At 41.3% G+C, this 20,606-nt stretch overlaps 1 protein-coding gene across 1 annotated transcript in view; it reads left to right on the top strand.

The window, feature by feature from the left end:
- LOC133514580 (chromobox protein homolog 1-like) overlaps nt 1–19,503 on the top strand; it is a 49,571-nt gene extending 30,068 nt beyond the window's left edge. Inside the window, exon 6 of the mRNA XM_061846392.1 lies at nt 18,452–19,503. Coding sequence (XP_061702376.1) covers nt 18,452–18,605 — 154 coding nt within the window. The 3' untranslated portion in view covers nt 18,606–19,503. The remainder of the gene's footprint in view (nt 1–18,451) is intronic.
- The last annotated feature ends 1,103 nt before the right edge of the window (nt 19,504–20,606 follow it).

Here is a 20,606-nt window from a genome sequence, read left to right as displayed (position 1 = left end):
TTCCCACTTATCTGCCAGCCTCCTTCCTCTCTCTGCTTTGTTGGCAAGCAAAACTCTATTCCCCACATTTAGGCAGATGCCACTGACCTTTTTGCTGTAACCATCAGCTTGATACTGTTGCTCTTTTCTTGTATGCTGCTGAGCAATGCTAGCAGCCTCATGAAGGCTTGCCATCAGTTTGCTTGCATAGGTCTTGTAGTCAACCAAACTAGTGTCTTTCAGGACCTGCCAGATTGCCTCATTCAGAGCACTGAAGATGGGTCGTGGCTGGGTCTTTCAATGACAATGACCAGATGCACACAGCCAGGAAAACCTGGGAGTGGCTCCGTAAGAAGTATATCAGGGTTCTGGCGTTGCCTAGCCAGTCTCCCGACCTAAACCCAATGGAAAATCTTTGGAGGGAGCCGAAACTCCGTGTTTCTCAGCGACAGCCCAAAAACCTCTGTGATCTATAGAGATCTGTGTGGAGGAGTGGGCCAAAATGCCTCCTCTAGTGTGTTCAAACTGGTGAAGAACTACAGGAAACGTTTGACTAATGCAATTGCACAAAGCCTACTGTACCAAATATTAACATTGGTTTTCTCAGGTGTTCAAATATTTATTTGCAGCTGTATCGCACAAATAAATTGGTTAAAAAAATCTCAATCGGAGTAGAGCCCCATGCAAGATATCACCTCGTGGGGTCTCAATTATCCTTTGAAAGGTGAGGAATCAGCACAGGACTACACGGCAGGACTTGGTCAATGACCTGAGAAGAGCTGGCGCCACCGTTTCCAAGGTGACTGTTGGTAATACACAAAGACATCATGGTTTAAAATCATGCATGGCACGGAAGGTTCCCCTGCTTAAACCAGCACATGTCAAGGACCATCTTAAAGGGCCACTGTCATGAAATGCATGATTTTTAGTATGTAGTATGCAGCCGGCTGCCGGCCTAGTTGGCTGAAGTGACTCGTTGCTGCGCCGTGATTGCATATTATCTGAATATTGCTTGAAACAATAGGGTAATATTTCCCCGGTAACTTCACTCGATTGTGTGATGTTCTCTTCTTCGAAAAGAGCTTCTGTGTCAAATTCGTCTCCCATAGTAGGGTCCACCGTGTGTTTTCAATGCCGAATGTCCGAGGTGACGTCTACGGACAGGGGACGCAGCCAGTATGGCGACCACTTGGATGTCGTCGATTGACACCTCCTGCAACTTTGCGCATGGATGATGCGCTCTCCGCTCATATTTATTTTATCGTATAGACATTGAAGTGAATAATGTTATGTATTTTATCATTACAATATCTATTTTAGAATGTTTATAGTGATGACACTTGACTTTTAAGTTTTCAATGACCATTTGGATGATACAGAGGAGTCATGGGAGAAAGATTTGTGGTCAGATGAGACCAAAATGGAACTTTTTGGTCAAAATTCCACTGTGTATGGAGGAAGAACATGATCCCTACTGTGAAGTATGGGGGTGGTAGCATCATGCTTTGGGGGTGTTTTCTGCTCATGGGACAGGACGACTGCACTGTATGAACGAGAGGATGACCGCGGCCATGTATTGTGAGATTTTGGGGAACAACCTCTTTCCCTCAGTCAGAGTATAGAAGATTGGTTGGGGCTGGGTCTTTCAACATGACAATGACCCGAAGCACACAACCAGGAAAACCAAGGAGTGGCTCCGTAAGAAGCATATCAAGGTTCTGGTGTGGCCTAGCCAGTCTCCCGACCTAAACCCAATAGAAAATCTTTGGAGGGAGCTGAAACTCCGTGTTTCTCACCGACAGCCCAGAAACCTGTCTGATCTAGGGAAGATCTGTGTGGAGGACTGGGCCAAAATCCCTCTTGCAATGTGTGCAAACCTGGTGAACAACTACAGGAAACGTAAATGCAGAAAAGGCTACTGTACCAAATATTCACATTGGTTTTCTCGGGTGTTCAAATACTTATTTGCAGCTGTATCACACAAATAACCTGTTAAAGAAATCATACATTGTGATTTCTGTATTTTTCTTTTTACATTATCTCTCTCACAGTGGACATGCACCTACGATGAAAATTTCAGACCATGATTTCTAAGTGGGAGAAATTGCAATATAGCAGGTTGTTCAAATACTTATTTTCTTCACTGTATATATATATATATACCTGTTATTTCGTTTTAGATTTTGCAGACCGCACGATTCGTCACTGTTCCCTTTGCACAATTGACATTAACACACTCATCTATATAGATTTTACATCTTGCACGTTCCATAAGAAATAGTTCCTATAAATAGAAATGTCTTTTGTTCTTTGGTCTTGTTGTTGTCATTCGTTGTTCTGATTGTCGTACCAGGGCATCATCCACTGCTGGAGAAAAAATCCTTGTGTTTTTTACACACTTGGTCATTAAAGCTGATTTATATTCTGATTCTGGATGGCACAAAGGATGACACGCTGTGGGAGCAAGATGGGATGTTCATGATGCAATGCAAGAGGCACTGGAACTGTAACAAGTCATCAATGAGGAGTTCCACAGTGATGCACCAAAGGTAACTACAATGGATATTTTTCAGATTGGAGAGGAGTCAGATATTTCTTTTTTCTTTTGAAGTCTTACCCAAGGATGTGTAATGTAGAGGATAAACTACACCATGCACAAACGTTTCATGCACACTCCACGCAGGTGGGTCCGCGATCGAACCTGGGACCTCAGAACTGTGAGGTCAACGCTTTACCAGCTGAACCACCATGTTATGTTATCAACAGTATTAATAAAATGTTATGCCATCATTGAGCATTTATTTTATTCGGTTGAGGCATTCTGTTCTGACAGTTACCGGGACCAGGACAAGCCTGTCCCGAGATTATATTACCGCTACATCAACACATGCACAATGATTATTCTTGTACAGACTTTTTTTTTTTAAATAATACAATTAAAAACCCAACATACATTTAATTCCCAATATTTTGAGCACATAGGTAGCAGCAAATTGGTGGCCTGCATGGTACATTGGTAGAAGTTTTTTTTTTTTTCTTCTTTTTAGGTCAACGTTTGGGATGCGCACTGTACTCGAGAAATTACGGTATATCTCGGGACAGGCCACAGGACACGCTTGTCCTGGTCCTTGTAATTGTCAGAACAGAATCCCTCAACCAACTAAAATAAATGCTCAGTGATGGCATAACATTTTATTAATAATGTTGATAACAGGTAACTGTTTAGTTTAAGACCCAAGTTTCATCCCTATAAAGATTCTAAAATAGATGTAGAAATGAAAAATGTCATCTTGAACACATTACACATCCTTCGCCAAGCCGTCAAAAGAAGCCTCTGACTTAACTCCAATCCGAAAAATACCCATACTAGCTACCTTTGGTGCATCGTTGTGGAACTCATTATTAATGATTTGGTCCAGTTCCGGTGCCTCCTGTATTGCATCATGAACATCCCATCTCGCTCCCACAGCGTGTCATCCTCTGTGCCATTCATGGCGTTTGTGAGGAAACATTTTTTGAACCCCAAGAAATTTGGTTATGCAGCGCACCCTGTCGCCATCCATTTGGCTACAATCTGGAGCAGCTCCATTCTCCCTAAATTCAGCTACAATCTATTGCAGCTTTCTTACGGCATCAAGTCGCTTTCAAAACATCAAGAGCCGAAACTACATCAGAACGAGTGCAATGGACACATTTTTAAAAAATAGTGAGCATTTAAATTGGTTGCGCCATCCTGTTTTTTTTTTTTTTTTTTTTTTTTAATGTGCCCATTACGCTCATACTACGTAGTTTGAGCTCGCATTGTTTTGAATTGAGTCGCTCCTTCCAGATTTGCCGCGTTATCTGCAGGAGTGAAGACACTTTTCTTTTAAAAGCGTCTGCACAACTAGCTCTTGTGGTTAACATTTTTTTGTCTTCATTTAAGTTAAAACAAACTCACGGGAAGTCGTTTCTGATGTTTGATTTAGTGGTAACAAATATGCTATGCTAACGATCGTAAAATGCCAAGCAATATCTATATGTATACCTTTTTTACTGCTATATGTACCTATATACGACTATACATATATGTGATTGTATTTTTTTAATGTCATCTATACCTTAAATATCATGCGCTCTATTGACTTTTTGAAAATATTTTTGGAAAAATATGCGCATTATATATGAAAAATTATGGTACATAAAAAAAAAATCTTAGCAGGGGGTTTTTAAAACATGATGCAATGAATCCGCAATAGGTGAATCGCGAAGTAGGAAGGATTACTCTATTTACATCAAGATCTGGTCCACAACTTAGAAGACATTCGACAAAAACATGTTTAGAAGTGCCTGAGTTTTGGAAAAGTTAAAACTGATTCAAATAAGATGAGTTGCAAATCCTTTTTTCTAATCAGTTATTCAAGCCACTCACCCATTGACTTTACCACACTGGCATTATTTTATAATCCCTTTCCAGGCTATCGCCACAATCCATATCTGTTCTGGACCTTCTCTTTAGCAGGTAAAATGCGGATAGCAAAAGTATACAAAACTATTGTTCTGCCTACGCTGCTTACAAATGATGTTCAACTTGCACTAAATAAGTTGGGTTTTTTTCAGGCAAGTTAAAGCAGGTAAAAATGTCCAACCATCTATACTGTTTCTTCTGCTTATCTGAGTTCACGTCACTAGTGCAGTAGCTTCACCAGGGAAGCTCACACTTCCCTTTCCACAGCTACTTCTCCAGATCTAAGGGCATCCCAAGGGGCTCTTTAGCAAGTAAAATGCGGATAGCGAAAGTATACAAGAACTATTCTTCTGCCTACGCTGCTCACAAATGATGTTCAACTTGTGCTAAATAAGTTGGGGTTTTTTTCAGGCAAGTAAAGCAGGTAAAAACGTCCAACCATCTATACTTTTTCTTCTGCTTGTCTGAGTTCACGTCACTAGTGCAGTCGCTTCACCAGGGAAGCTCAGACTTCCCTTTCCACAACTACTTCTCCAGATCTTCTAAGGGCATCCCAAGGGGTTTTCAGGAAAGCCTTGAAACAGATTCTCTCCAGCGTATACTGGTGGGGTGTCCCAAGAACACCTCTCACGTCCAGGTGGCATCCTGAACAGATGGCGAGCCCCCTCATCTGCCTCCTCTCACTGCAAAGGTGCAGCGACTGTACTCTGAGACCATACGAGATGTTTCTCACCCTATCTAAGGTAGAACCCGGACACCTTGCAGAGGAAACTAGTTTCGGCCACTTGTATCTGGGATCCTGTTCTGTTGTCACGACCCACAGATAACGGCCAAATATGAGGGTCGGCACGGGGATCGATGGGTCAATAGTAGAGCGTCACCTTTCGATGAAGCTCTTCACCACAATAGACCGATACTAAAGCTTGATTATTGTAGACCATGCACATATCCACCTGCCAATCTTCCATTTCATTCTTCTCTCACTCGTGAACAAGACTCCAAGATACTGACCTCCTCCACACGAGGAAGCGTCTCATCCCCAACATGGAGACCACCGTTTTCCGACTGAGGACGATGGTCAGATTGAGAGGTGCTGCAGTCACTCACATTTTAAAAATGTACAGGTGTGGTCAGTATACTCGCAGATAGTTACTGGTGTGATTAGGGATGGAATCTCAAGACCTTAAAATCACTTACTAGATTAATATAACTGTAAATTAAAAAAAAAAACCCCAAATACTTAACTAATGTAGAAAAAAAATTCAAACTTAAATGATAATTGCCAATTTCAACTGATATTAGTAGAACATGATATAAAACGGTATTTAATTTTTTTTTATCAATAAAAGTTCTTGATCTGACAAACTTTATCTGAAGGAAAGTTAAATCCACTGGGCTGTCAAGGAATGAACACGAACGGTCTATAGGGTTTTGAAAATACTGAAAGTTTAGTTCAACATAATCGGCATTAGTGGCAACAAGCTAGCGATAGTGTTATGGATATCCCTGTCTGTTTTTCTTAGTCTAAAACTGAATTATTGATTGCAGAATATCTTGAGCAATGCATGTTGAAAGGTAAATGATGTTCCCAAACAATTTTAAAGTTAATGTTATGTTGCGTCCTATATTTAAAATACAGAATTAGCTTTTTGTGCACTGTATTGTCTGTGCGTTCATCCTCGATCAGGTTATACCAAGGTGGGATTTTAACATTAGACACCATCTCATCCTGTACTTTCTACTTTGGCTTCAGACCAGACCTTTTTTTACTCAAAAAAGAGAATTTCGTCCAGTTTCACCACTTTTTCTTCCATTATTCACATACACTGACATTCATTAAAGCAACAGCACTTTTTTTCTTTTTTTACTTTTACCATTATTATCGAGAGTAAACACAAGCAGCATTCTCTACGTAGCCCAGACTGTGTGGGTGGACAGTGTTTGTAATTATGTGCACCCCTTTTAAGAGCCAAAGGGGGGTGAGTCAGATAAACAGTGGGAGACCGTGTGCTTCCGTGTTGGGGAAAAAAAAAAGTCAGGCTGTGGTTCACTGCGCTGGATTGGTTGTCATGTGCGCTGAGAATGTCAATGTATTTCTACTCGTAACAAATTTTACGCGCGTGATTTTTCGTGCTTGACTGTACAGATTTACGAGCGCGGTAGCACTCGTCAAATGTGAGTGACTGGTGTATATTCTCCTTCCAGCTGCTTCACACTCTGCTGCAAACCACTCCAGTGAGAGTTCGAGTTCACAGCCTGATGAAGCAAAGAGAACCACGTTCTCTGCAAAAAGCAAAGATGCAAAACTGAGGCCACCAAGCTGGGCCCTCTCTATGCCTTGCCTGCGACTAGAAATAAAAGTTACTTCCTGGAATGTGTAGCAAATTCTTCACACCAGTCGCAGAGGAACCAAACAGCCCATATCAGGGGGTTCCGTACCCCATACTCTGAAGCACCCCTGCTCCTTCTGAATCTGTGATTAGACTTCCTGACAGACCCTCCTCTCCAGTACCCCTAAATAGACCAGCAAGGCTAAGGAGTGTGATCACCCTATAGTGGGAACACACTCCCGAGGTATTTTGGAGAGGTGTGCCAATCAGTACAGCACTACAACATCCAGAGCATTTAGGACCTCAGGGCAATCTCATCCACTCCCAGGCATTTTAACCACCTCGGTGACCTCGACCCCAGAGATAGGAGAGCCGATCTCAGAGACTCCAGACTCTGCATCCTTATAGGAAGGCGCATTGGTGGAGTTGAGGTCTTAGAAATATTCTTCCCACCTACTTGCAATGTCCTGAGTCAGGGTCGGCAGCACCGCATCCCCACTGTACATATGCACGTGTTGATGGTGCAATGCTTCCCCCTCCAGAAGTGATGGAGTTTGGACCAATATTTTTCTTCGGAGCCATCCGGAAGTCTTTCTCCATGGCTACACCGAATTCCTCCCATGGAATGTTCCCTCTAAGGTGCAATTGTGCACTGCTGGTGTGGTCTCTCCCCACAGACATTCTGCATTGCGCACAAAGAAAAAAATTCCAACCCGAATTGAAAGTACATCATTCAACTATTCACTTTGTGCCGTTTTGCAATGTCATTCAATGAGTGAGGAATGACTGGCTCCTACATCCAATGGCACGATTCACATATGTACTTTAATCCCTATGGTTATGGGCAATGAGAAAATTGAGTCACCACTGGGTTCTTTTACTCACTTTTTATTGAACACTTCGTAAGGACACCGAGGTCTTAACAACGAGCTGCTGCTCTGCCAGACTCACTCTCCCACCTACTTTACCTTTTTTTTAAACATTTGTTTTTATTTAACCTTAAACGGGCCACTTCCGCATTCAAAAGTGTACACTCATAATCAGAGATTACAGTAGTTAAAGCACCCCATCAAAGTTTACAATGCCAGCCGCCCACCACCAGCAGTTTAGTTAGCAAAGCAATCCATCTAGGCAATGTATTTTTTTTACTCTCGATAATAATGGTGAAATTAAAAAAAAAAATGTTATTATAAGATGCAATGACTGTCAGAGTATTTGCAAATAGAATAAAAGCAGTGAACCTGGATGAGATTTACTCTTTTTTGAGTGAGAAAGATCTGGTCTGAAAATGTGTTGCAAAGCCAAATCAGAAAATGCAGGATAAGATGGTTTTGCACAGACAATACAGTGCAAAGCTAAATCTGTATTTTAAATACAGGGAGCAAAATATTGTTTCTCTAAAAACTGTTTGGGAGCGTGGGAGCTGTCAGCGTGCATTGCAAAATGTATTGTGCAGGCAATAATTGTTTTACACCAAGAAAAGCAGGCGGGGATGTGATTGTGAACTAAAAAAATTTATTAAAGTAGGAAGTGGCCTTTGAAATTTACAGTTAATTGTTTATCTTGGCTTGGTTAGCAATGTTTTATTGTGGAGTTAAAAGAACATAAGTTTTACATTTTCATTGTAAGTTTGCATCACAAATAAAATTCTTCTTAAAATGTTCTGATGGGAAAGTAAATGCTGTAATCTGAATCTTTTAATGAGCCATGTAACTTCAATGGATGACGCTGACCTGACCAAAGTGCACGTGTGATGTTGCTCACAGTGGTCAAAGGGACTACTCAGGGGCTTAGTGTGTTTGCTCAAACAGTTGAAAAATGAGAGGGAAATTTTCTCCCATGCCCAACTTTTTACCTCAGATATCACTAAAACTGCACTGCGCTTGGCCAGTTCCTGTCGGCCGCATCAGCAATAGAGCCGCGGAACACGTGCCACTCGGACTCAATGTCCCCTGCCTTCCTCAAGACGTTGGTGATGTTCTGCCCGAGGTGGAGGTTCTGAAGGGATTCTGTCAGACGTTCCCAGTAGACTCTCAGAATAGGTTAGGAACTGACCGGTCGGAGCGGCATTTTTCCCCACCATCTGAGCTAATTTTACCCCCAGATGGTGATCAGTTAACAGTTAAGCCCCTGTCTTCACCAAGACATGTCCAAGCCATGCAGCCATAAGCTCAATGACACGACCACAAAGTTAATCATCAAATGGAAACTTAAGGTGTCCTGGTGCCAAGTGCATGTATAAACACCCTTATGGTGTTCATGATGGGCAATCCTTGGAGAGCACAAAAATCCAAGAGAACACACTGAGGTTCTGCTCGAGGCGGGGGTTGGCCACCCAATCTCAAGAGGACTAGTGTTGGAGCCCACGCCATCTGTGGAGGTGAGCCCAACTATATCTAGTCTAGACTTCTCAACCTTACGCACCATCTCGGGCTGCTCCACTGCCAGAGAGGTGACATTCTCCATCCCAATGCCAGTTTCTGTAGCTGGGGATCTAATCGCAATGGTCCACGCCTTTGTCCACTGGCCAACTATTTTGCTGCCTCAGGGCCTGGAGGACCTGTGATAAATGAAACTGAATTCTGTCGTCTACTTAAAAAAACAAAACGGGAGAAAGTCCGGCCATCCGATTGTGACCTCATGGTGTAGTGGACTTGAGTTCTACAGCAGTATGTATCCAAAACACAGCAAGTAAACTTCTGAAATGGGGGGCGCTCACTTTGGAATGGTCTCGTCAAAGTCTTGCCCTGAATCCTTTTGAGATGCTGTGATATAACTGGCAAAAGTCGTTTCATGGTCGAAAACCATCAAATGTGTCGGAAATACAACAATTCTGCCAAGAAAAGTGGGTCAAAATGCCATTGCAGTGCTCTAAGAGACAACTTGCAAGTTATCACGAATGCTTGATTGCATTTCTATCTGCTAAGTGTGGCCCAGCCAGTTATTGGATTTAGCCGCCAATCACTCTCCACACAGGGCCCCTTAGTTTTTTTTTCTCCATTAATAAAGACTATTGCATTTTGTTTACTTGACTAATATTTAGATTTGTATGATTTTGGGACACATTTAAGTCTGACCCCCCAAAAAAAAAAAAAACTGAGGAAGGGAGAAGTTTTTGACCCCATTTTACACTACTGTAGGTCTGGCTGGAACTGCTTCAAACAAAATAACAGGCCAGTTAATGTGTTCAGAGATATGAAAATGAAATAGTACACGTCCACACAGGAATGCAGCCCTAGGGGGGCACAAACCAGTGCAATCTGTAGGCCAGTCCCAAGCCCGGATAAATGCGGAGGGTTGCGTCAGGAAGAGCATCCGGCGTAAAAACTGTGCCAAAAAAATATGAGGACTTTTGAAGGACAGATGGTGGTGAAGATGGAGGAACATAGAGTGACTGACAAGAGCGGAGGTAGAAGCACGCAGGTGGATTATATTTTGTGCGGACGATGTAATCTGAAGGAGATTACTGACTGTAAAGTAGTGGTAGGGGAGAGTGTAGCTCAAAAGCATAGGATGGTGGTGTGTAGGATGACTCTGGTGGTGGGTAGCAAGATTAAGAAAACAAAGGTAGAGCAGAGAACCATGTGGTGGAAGCTGAGAAAGGGAGAATGTTGTGCGGCCTTTCGGAAGGAGGTGAGACAGGCTCTCGATGGACAGCAGAAGCTCCCGGAATACTGGACTACGACAGCCAAGGTAATCAGAGAGACAGGTAGGAGAGTACTTGGTGTGTCTTTTGGTAGGAAAGGGGAGGAGACTTTGTGGTGGAACACCAAAATATAGAAAGTCATACAAGGAAAAAGATTAAAAAAGATTAGCAAAGAGTAAGTGGGACATGCAGAGGATTGAGGAAGAGGAGTAAGGAATACATTGAGATGTCGTAGGGCAAAGGTAGAGGTGGCGAAGGCTAAACACGTGGCATATGACAACGTACTCCAAGTTAGATACGAAAGAAGGAGAAAAGGATCTCTACAGGTTGGCCAGACAGAGGGATAGAGATGGGAAGGATGTGCAGCAGGTAAGGGTGATTAAGGATAGAGATGGAAATGTGTCGACTGGTGCCAGTAGTGGGCTAAATAGATGGAAAGAATACTTTGAGAAGTTGATGAATGAAGAAAATGAGAGAGAAGGAAGAGTTGGAGAGGCAAGTGTGAAGGACCAGGAAGTGGCAATGATTAGTAAGGGGGAAGTTAGAAAGGCACTACAAAGGATGAAAAATGGAAAGGCAGTTGGTCTTTATGACATACCAGTGGCGGTATGGAAGCAATTTGGAGAGATGGTTATAGAATTTTTGACCAACTTATTCAATAGAATACTAGCGAGCAAAAAGATGCCTGATGAATGGAGGAAAAGTGTACTAGTTCCCATTTTTAAGAACAAAGGCGATGTTCAGAGCTGTGGGAATTATAGAGGAATAAAGTTGATGAGCCACACAATGAAGTTATGGGAAAGAGTCGTGGAGGCTAGACTCAGTACAGAAGTATCTGCAAGCAACAGTATGGTTTCATGCCTAGAAAGAGTACCACAGATGCATTATTTGCCTTGAGGATGCTAGTGGAAAAGTACAGAGAAGGTCAGAAGGAGCTACATTGTGTCTTTGTGGATCTAGAGAAAGCCCATGACAGAGTACCAAGAGAGGAATTGTGGTACTGCATGCGTCAGTCTGGTGTGGCAGAGAAGTACGTATGTATGGATGTATGTATGGAGCTGCCAGGGAAAAGAGCAAGAGGAAGACCAAAGAGAAGGTTTATGGATGTGGTGAAGGAAGACATGAGGGCAGTTGGGGTTAGAGAGGAAGATGCAACAGATAGGCTAAGATGGAAAAAGATGACACGCTGTGGCGACCCCTAACGGGACAAGCCGAAAGGAAAAGAAGAGACGTCCACACAGGAAACAGCATCTGAACATGAAATTGATTAGTATGTCACTTGAGAACGTTGGTAGGTTAAAAGTATACTATTATCATTGGTGCAGTTGTACCTCTACTTACGAACGTCTCTAGTAACGAGAAATTCAGTTTACGAAATGCTGCCTCAGAAAAATATTCTCTCGTTACAAAGAAAATTCAGGATACGAAAGGAAAAAAATAGGTGCTGGATTCCCCAAATGCCACTGAACGGAAACATCCTGTATCTTGATTTGTGGGGTACGATAGGGCTGCTCTTCTATTGGCTATTGCTGGACCATTTTCCTGACGACGTATTGGTTGTGTCCGTTCCCTCTCAGGCACTCAGGTTTGGCCATGTCCAAATGCCTTCATTGTGTAGAAGAAGACTTTACCTTTAGCTCACGTAGAAGAAAAATCTACCTCAAGCGCACATAGAAGAGGAAGCAATCTCAAGTTTGCCTAGAAGACAATTGTGGTTGTTCTTGATACACAACGCACCATGACACGCATGAAGCAAAATATATATTTTAAATTTAATTAATTTAAAGGGTATCTAAAGTCTTCAATGCACCTTTTGCAGATATTATACAGTTTTCTTATGGTGACTTCAAATCTGAAGTCCGTTTTGAAGGAAATCTTTTTATTTTTGATTATCTGCAAAAATTGATCTCACGTTGAACCAGAGAAGGGATGTGGCGTCAGAAGTTGACATAAACATCATGGCGGCCAATCGACTCCATTGTGAGGACGACCCCAAATTTTCCGATAATTTGAGCGATGTCATGATTCAGAAGGGTCCCACAAAGACCGTGAAGAATACGAGCTTTAAAAAGGTGTTAAAGATGATCAATTCAAGCTAGTTAGAAAGAACACACATTCAAATGCAGACAAAATAGCTGGTGATGACTGTGCCAAGCAAGCACTCAGACCCAGGGAGGACGACATGCCTCGTGTTGGAAACACTGACTGGTAAGCCTTTATGAAATTGTTGTTTTGTTCATTTAGCCATAAACTGATAAATAGTAATGGCTTTGATATGCTGTATGTATATAAGAAGTTTTCGGTCTTGTTTTAAAGTTTTTTCTAAGTCGGTACATTTTCACAAATGAGGATTTTAATGAACAAAATCCATTTAAACATTGTCACATTAATTTGAGAGCAATAGCTGGTCAGAACTTGGTTCACCATAAATATAATTTCACTTGGTAAACTGATGCCATAGCCAGACAGTACCCACACCCGTTCATCCCCATTTTAGTCCCAATTTTTCCAAGATGTCAAAACCGCTAAACTTTATACTGAAAGCTGTAAACTGGTATCCTGGGGTTTTGTTTGAGCACTAAATGCTTAAAATAGATATGTAAATGGGGTAGATGGCTCTGTGTACTGGACTGATATGGGTCTTTGAGCTGTAGATGTTTGTGAACATACACAGATTTAATTTTTTTTTTTTTAGTATATCCACAGGTCTGCATTAAATGTTGCATACCCATGGAAACAACAGAAGAAAGTTGTTGCCATTAGAGTCTAAATATTCACCAAAAAACGGCAGATTATCCCGACCATCCACTGCAGTGCACCAAGGTTTTATTGCCAGCTGTCTGAACTCATGAGTACTTGAGGTTGCCGATCTCCAATTGAGGCAACAGTACCGGCAGTGACTGGATTTTTCACGACACGTTTAAGAGCTATTTTAAAAATTATTTCTCCAAATCGGCCCAGCTTTTTGCCATATACATTCAGATTTTTCAAAATAAAGAATTGTTTACATACTATTGTTACTGCTCGAAGAAGCATTTGTCCAATCAATGCTTCTTCAAACAAAGTCCCATTATGGAAAATTGCCATATAAGTATATTTTCTTATTTTCAGGTCTATACTGGTTATAGACAGCTTGTGAGATGGCATTGAGGAATTGTTCCATCCTGCTCTGTGTCAGATTTGTGGGAGATGGCCTAAATGGTCTACATTCAGAATTTTTTTTGTCTTTCTGTAAATGTTGATGTATATGTTATGCACACAAACACCACAGAACTAAAATCATCTTATTTTTATGGCACTGTATGCTTAAATTGTGTATAAATGTTTCTCATAACATTTTCACTGAATGCTTATTTAGTCTGTCCATATGAGCATCTTGAGGCCACCTGAGGTTGAAATACATGTTGCAGTAGTCTCTGCTGTCGGAAAGGTACAGTGCCTCGTGTAAGTATTCAGGCCCCTTGAACTTTTCAACCTTTCTTTGGATTTCAGGCTTGAAACATAAAGAGATATTTTTTTTTTTTGTCAAGAGTCAACAAGTGGAACACAATCGTGAAGTGGAACAAAATTTATTGGATATTTTATACTTTTTTTTTTTAACAAATAACCTGAAAAGTGGGGTGTGCAATATTATTCGGCCCCCTTGCATTAATACTTTGTAGCGCCACCTTTTGCTGCAATTACAGCTGAAGGTTGGTTGGGGTATGTTTCTATCAGTTTTGCACATCGAGAGACTGAAATTCTTGCCTATTCTTCCTTGCAAAACAGCTCAAGCTCAGTGAAGTTGGACGGAGAGCAGTGAACAGCAGTCTTCAGCTCTGCCCACAGATTCTCGATTTGATTCATGTCTGGACTTTGACTTGTCCATTCTAACACCTGGATACATTTATGTGTGAACCATTCCGTTGTAGATTGTCTTTGTTTTGGATCATCCTGTTTGAAAATAAATCTCCGTTCCAGTCTCAGGTCTTTTGCAGACTCCAACAGGTTTTCTTCCAGAATGGTTCTGTATTTGACTCCATTGATCTTCCCATCAATTTTAACCATCTTCCCTGTCCCTGCTGAAGAAAAGCAAGCCCAAACCATGAGGCTGCCACTACCATGTTTGACAGTGGGTATGGTGTGTTGAGGGTAATGGGCTGTGTTGCTTTTGTGCCAAACATATTGTTTAGTATTTTGGCCAAAAAGTTCCGTTTTGGTTTCATCTGACCAGAGCACTTTCTTCCACATGTTTGGTGTGTTTCCCAGGTAGCTTTTGGCAAACTTTAAACGAGACTTTTTATGGATATCTTTGAGAAATAGCTTTCTTCTTGTCACTCTTTCATAAAGGCCAGATTTGTGCAGTGTATGACTGACTGTTGGACAGACTCTCCCACCTCAGCTGTAGATCTCTGCAGTTCATCCAGAGTGTGATCATGGGCCTCTTGGCTGCATCTCTGATCAGTTTTCTCCTTGTTCAAGGTGAAAGTTTAGAGGCATGGCCAGGTCTTGATAGATTTGTAGTGGTCTGATACTTCTTCCATTTCGATATGATTTCTTGCACAGTGCTCCTTGAGATGTTTAAAGCTTGGGAATTTTTTTTTTTTTAATCCAAATCCGGCTTTAAACCTCTCCACAACAGGTGCATTTATATGGAGACTTGGTTACTCACAGGCGGATTCTGTTTATCATCATTAGTCAACATTGGATCATTCAGAGATCCTCACTGAACTTCTGGAGTGAGTTTGCTGCACTGAAAGTAAAGAGGCCGAATAATAATGCACGCCCCACTTTTCAGTTTTTTATTTCTTCAAAAAATCTAAAATATCCAATAAATTTCGTTCCACTTCACGATTGTGTCCCCTTTGTTGATTCGTGTCACAAAATGAAGATTTTATATCTTGATGTATGAAGCCTGAAATGTGGTGAAAGGTTGAAAGGTTCAAGGGGGCCTAATATGTTCACAAGGCACTGTATGTGTTCCTTTCTCATGAATGGGCATTTCATCAGTCTGGCAACTTTTGGAATGTACCAAAGATGAAGATTCAGCATCTGCTGGTTCGATGTCAACCTCTTGTGCAGACCATGTGTTTTCCTGTAACATCTTTAATTAATACAGAAAAATAAGGCTCAAAGTTTATAAAATGAGAAAAAAAAATTATGGATAATGCACGTTTATTTCATGGTGCACAAATTATTTTTGATAAGTTGAAAACAGGTCTCCTATTCTGTGCATGACTAGTATGTAATACTGCTTGTTTTAATGCTAGGTAGTATTTTATTAAAATAAAAAACCCTACTCAAATAAATGAACAAATGAAATGTTTATATCCATCCATCTATTTTCTTAGCTGCACAAGCGTCGCGGGATTGCTGCAGTCTACCCCAGCTGTCAACGGGCACGAGCCAGGGTACACCCTGAACTTGTTGCCAGCCAATCGCAGGGCACATTGAGACAAACAGCCGCACTCATAATCACACCTAGGGGCAATTTACAGTGTCCAATTCATGTTGGAGGTTTTTGGGATGTGGGAGGAAACCGGAGTGCTCAGAGAAAACCCACGCAGGCATGGGGAGAACATGCAAACTCCACACAGGGAGGGCTGAGATTGAACCTGGGTCCTCAGCACTGCGAGGCCAACGCTTTCCAACTGACCCACCGTGCTGAAGTTTGTACACAATATTGCCCTGTTTTTCTAGTTGGGAATGCTCAAACAATTTGCTGTAATAAAATATTTTTCATCAACAACGACATAAGCTCCTTTTCATTTCAATACCACTGCATTTTTTATTTTTTTTTTACAATCACTGGGTTTAATCTTGTCAGCTCAAATGGTACAGCATTTATACTTTGCATACTTGAGACAAAAATTACAACAGTACAAGCGTCTAGTTAAACAACAATAAAACGTCTTTATTGCAGAACAAAAAGTCACAAAGCAAACACGTAATGTCTTGTTGTGTAGAGCACTGAATGTACCTGACACACTATTGTGACATCACTTCCATCCAGACACTGTTACATCTCTATTGCACCGGTGTGAAGTCACTTCCTTTTTGCTGTTGTGATGCCCCCTCCTTGACAAGAGGAACTTTTGCTCGTAAGGAGAACACAGGATGCATCTTGCTCACCATCTCCAGCCAGTTCTGGCCACATCTTCACGAATCCTCTTTTGCATTTCCTTAGGGCTGCCCGAAACGATAAAAACACATCAAATGTGATAAACAAAGCAACTGTAAGTAAACAAAGCAAACGCAAGTCAATGTACTCATACACATGTATTAATCATAGCAATAGCATTAACAAGAGCGCGAATATGAGAACTATGTACAATTAATCCATTTGCTCCAACACCCTGTACAAGGACATAATCCTGTTAACACAGTTGCTAAACTCGACAGCTTGGACCACATTGTCACACGCTTGAGGGCAGAATACTTTAGAAATTTTTCGAACCAACCTTAGCTTGCCAAAAAGCCTTATCCTCATGGGGGTGAATCCCTCATTGGAGCATGAGGTTCATCATCACACATTTCCCTTCCTTATTAAAAGTTATTGAAGCAGTTTTACGGATGTTTACCACATCTTTATCTAGCATGTCGCTGATTCATTCATGCCAAAATGATGCCACAAAATCGTAACTTATGCAGTCTTTGATCTTAAAGTTTTACTTTTTCACCAATCAGCTTCCTTTTTGTCATTGTCACCACGAAGTTTTTCTGCAATCCGCTTTACAAAAAGTGAACGCAGCTCCCATTTTGAACAATCCTCTCATTTCCACATCTTCCTCTTCTGATTGGGTGCTTTGGGGAAAGCTTGAACCTCAAGCACAGCGCTTTGGAGGCATTGTGAACTAAAGACGTTATGCGCACATACAGTGTAGAAAATGGTGGAGAGGAAGGAGGGAGAGAGAAATGGTTGCTTGTGGGTCTTCAAAGATGAGAAGCCAATCAGCTCTATAAAGCTGATGGGTTTTTTGCTTCATTGGTCCACGTCGCTCCGGGGATATCTCCTTATATCAATGCGCCTCACGTAATACAGTACGCACTGTAAGACGATCAGGCTTTTTTTGTGGGGGTGGGGAGGCACAATGCACTGAAGCAGCAATTGGTGAAGCGCAAAATAGAGAGGGATTACTGTACCAACATTTCAGAGTATTCTCCAACTGACGACGTTTGTCAAGCAAATAAAGATTCTCCCGCATAGTAAAAAAAAATCTTTCAAGAGTTTATGATTTAATTTTAAGTGCTAAATCAAGTCGGCACGGTGGATCAGCTGGTAAAGCGTTGGCCTCACAATTCTGAGGTCCCGGGTTCGATCCCAGACCAACCTGTGTGGAGTTTGAATGTTCTCCCTGTGCCTGCGTGGGTTTCCTCCGGCCGCTCTGGTTTCCTTCCACATACCAAAAATATGCAATATTAATTGGCCACTCTAAATTGCCCTAGGTGTGAATTTGAGTGCTACTGTTGTCTGTCTCCATGTGCCCTGCGATTGGTTGCCAACCAGTTTGGGGTCTACCCCGCCTCCTGCCCATTGACAGCTGCGATAGGCTCCAGCACTCCCTGCAACCCTCGTGAGAATAAGTGGCAAAGAAAATGGATGGATGGATGTACTAAATCACTACACTTAGCAATTTTTCTTGTCGTGTAATCCAGGCATGAAGTGTATGTCCCATATCGCCCACACCGACTGATTTATTATTTTTTTTTTTTAATAACTTAATTGGTAGTCAGATATTTACAGTACTACGTCAAAATACATGGGCCAAGACTAAAAAATACAGTGGGTTTTAGATCTGAATACACTGTACACGGTTGGCAGCTGTAGTAAATGTTTTGCCAAGCTGACCAATGACATTGATCAGATCAACAAGTTATGACTTTTAAAGCCGATCTGCATAAAACGCTAATTATTGACCAATACCGATCAGGCCAATCAGATTGGTTTAACTTGTAGTTAATGTTAGGTAGGAAGTGTTCGGTTGTTTTTTTTTTTTTCAACTCACAATTTACCAAATGTTCATTCTCTATATTGCCTCTTCACCTCCTCACTCTTGTATTTCCTAACAGGAAGAATTCAGATGAGGCTGACCTTGTCCCAGCCAAAGAAGCCAACATCACTTGTCCCCAGGTGGTCATCTCTTTCTATGAGGAGCGCCTTACCTGGCACTCTTATCCCGCAGAGGAAGAGGAGAAGAAGGAGGAGGGGAAAAAAGCTAATTAAGTGAACACATAAGTCAGAGAATTTGAGGTGCAGGATTGTAATTAAAGTACAGTACTTACTCATGTAAATCAAGCTGACTGTAATGCCTACTTTGGCAAGTGAGAAAATTTCAGGGACTGGGGTCTTAGTTTCCACTACCGTATTTTCGCGACCATAAGGCGCACCATATTATTGGGCACAGGTGTGGTACAATTGTACCTTTATTTTTGTAAGCATAAGAACAAGCTTATACCCCGCACCCCCACTACGACTGATGCAAGCATGTCACCAGTCAGCATGCCATTCTCACCCACAGTGTCACACCAAACCAAAATCATTACACCACAGCAAAAAGAACACAACCAGCGGACACGAAACCAATGAGCAAAGAAATAATTGACACAGAACATCCACTTCAAACACTATCTACAGTCATGTTTAGTGCAACAAAGCATATGGCTAGGTAGCGACTTTCGCTTAAAAAATGGGGTAGCTTGCATGCACGCTATTTAAAAAGGCACTGCAGGCAAAACTGAGTTCAGTTGTACTTTGTTGAAGTATTTAACAATGTAAACAGTGATTTTGGCTGCACTTTATTATTACTGAAGTATTTAACAATGTATGTAGTCATTTTTTTTTTATTCATCCTCATCCACAAATCTATCAAAGTCATTATCTTCTGTATCCAAAATGAACAGCTTGGGAAGTTCTCCATCAAACAGGCCAGGTTCCCTCTCGTTATTCTCATTGTCAAGAGTCATTCTTGTTACCATGCGGCTCCTCATATATGAATACTGGCTTTTAGACCAACAGTGTAATCAGACAGGTTAGCCCAAGAATCCACAATCCTTTCACCATTTGTGATGTAACTCACCCAACGCTGCCTCCCAGTCTTAATAAAGCTGTGTTCGGCATTTGTCATCCATCACTCCCACGCCCCTCGCAACTTCAAATTGTGCACCCTGATTACACCAACAATGTTGTTTTGCACAAAAACACATACCGGCATTATGTACCTTCTGGGGTGCATGCCTTTAACGTCTTCTCCACGTCCACACTACCCCGTGTAATGCCACATGCTGTCCTCTCACTCGTCCGCGTTTCCTTTATATAAGTAGCATGTCAGCAGAAAATGGTCCTAGTCAGTTACAGATTTGGACGTCGGTGAACAAATAAGGCGCTCTGGATTATAAGGTGCCCCCCCCATCCAAATTTAATTTTTTTTTTTTTTTTTTTGTGCGCCTTATAGTCATGAAAATGTGTTTTGGGGTGAGGGGGTTCCCATGACACGAAGATTCATACTTCCATTTATCAAAATGTTTGAATATTTTTTTATTGAATATTTAAATGTCACCCCATTATTTGAGTGTTCTGTTCTTATTTCTTGGATTAAATAATGTATGCTAAAATTGGTATGCATTGAAACAACAGAAGCTGTTATTTAATCTTGTACACTATATTCACAGCTGTAAATTCATGTTGGCTCTGCTGTGGAAAGCGATCAGAACTCTTTAGTAAAGTTGTGTAAAAAAAATAGCTCACAGAATTTTAATGATGGCTGCTGACGTCGATCAGTTTATCAAGGATAATATTTTTGAGACATTCATTAGTCTTTTTTTCCATCACCACCCACTAGAGGTCCTGCAAATTGTCCTGCATTCCCATTTTTATTAGCCAAGTCCAAAACACTATATCCTTATGCACAGCTTAACCAAAATACACACCTAATTGTAATTGACCTCAGTGTTGTGGTAAAGAGCACATTTGGCTCCACCACATTTGTAAGTTATTTGACATGAGGGATGATGTATAAATGTTGAGTGTTAACTAAGTTACTATTGCATTTAGGCTGCACCTAATGAATACTTTAGTGTTCGAGTATCCTACAGAAAAGTCTTATCAAAGTGTTGAGTAATCTAATAAAATGTTTTTGGTTGGTTAAAGAACAATTATGAATTGAAAAAACAAATTTCACTTCATTAACAACCCAGTTGGTTTCCTTCTTATAAACTCACCATTTTT

Source organism: Syngnathoides biaculeatus, chromosome 16 (genome assembly GCF_019802595.1).
Source record: "Syngnathoides biaculeatus isolate LvHL_M chromosome 16, ASM1980259v1, whole genome shotgun sequence".
NCBI classification, from domain to species: Eukaryota; Metazoa; Chordata; class Actinopteri; order Syngnathiformes; family Syngnathidae; genus Syngnathoides; species Syngnathoides biaculeatus.
This window is presented reverse-complemented; position numbering and strand designations above follow the sequence as displayed.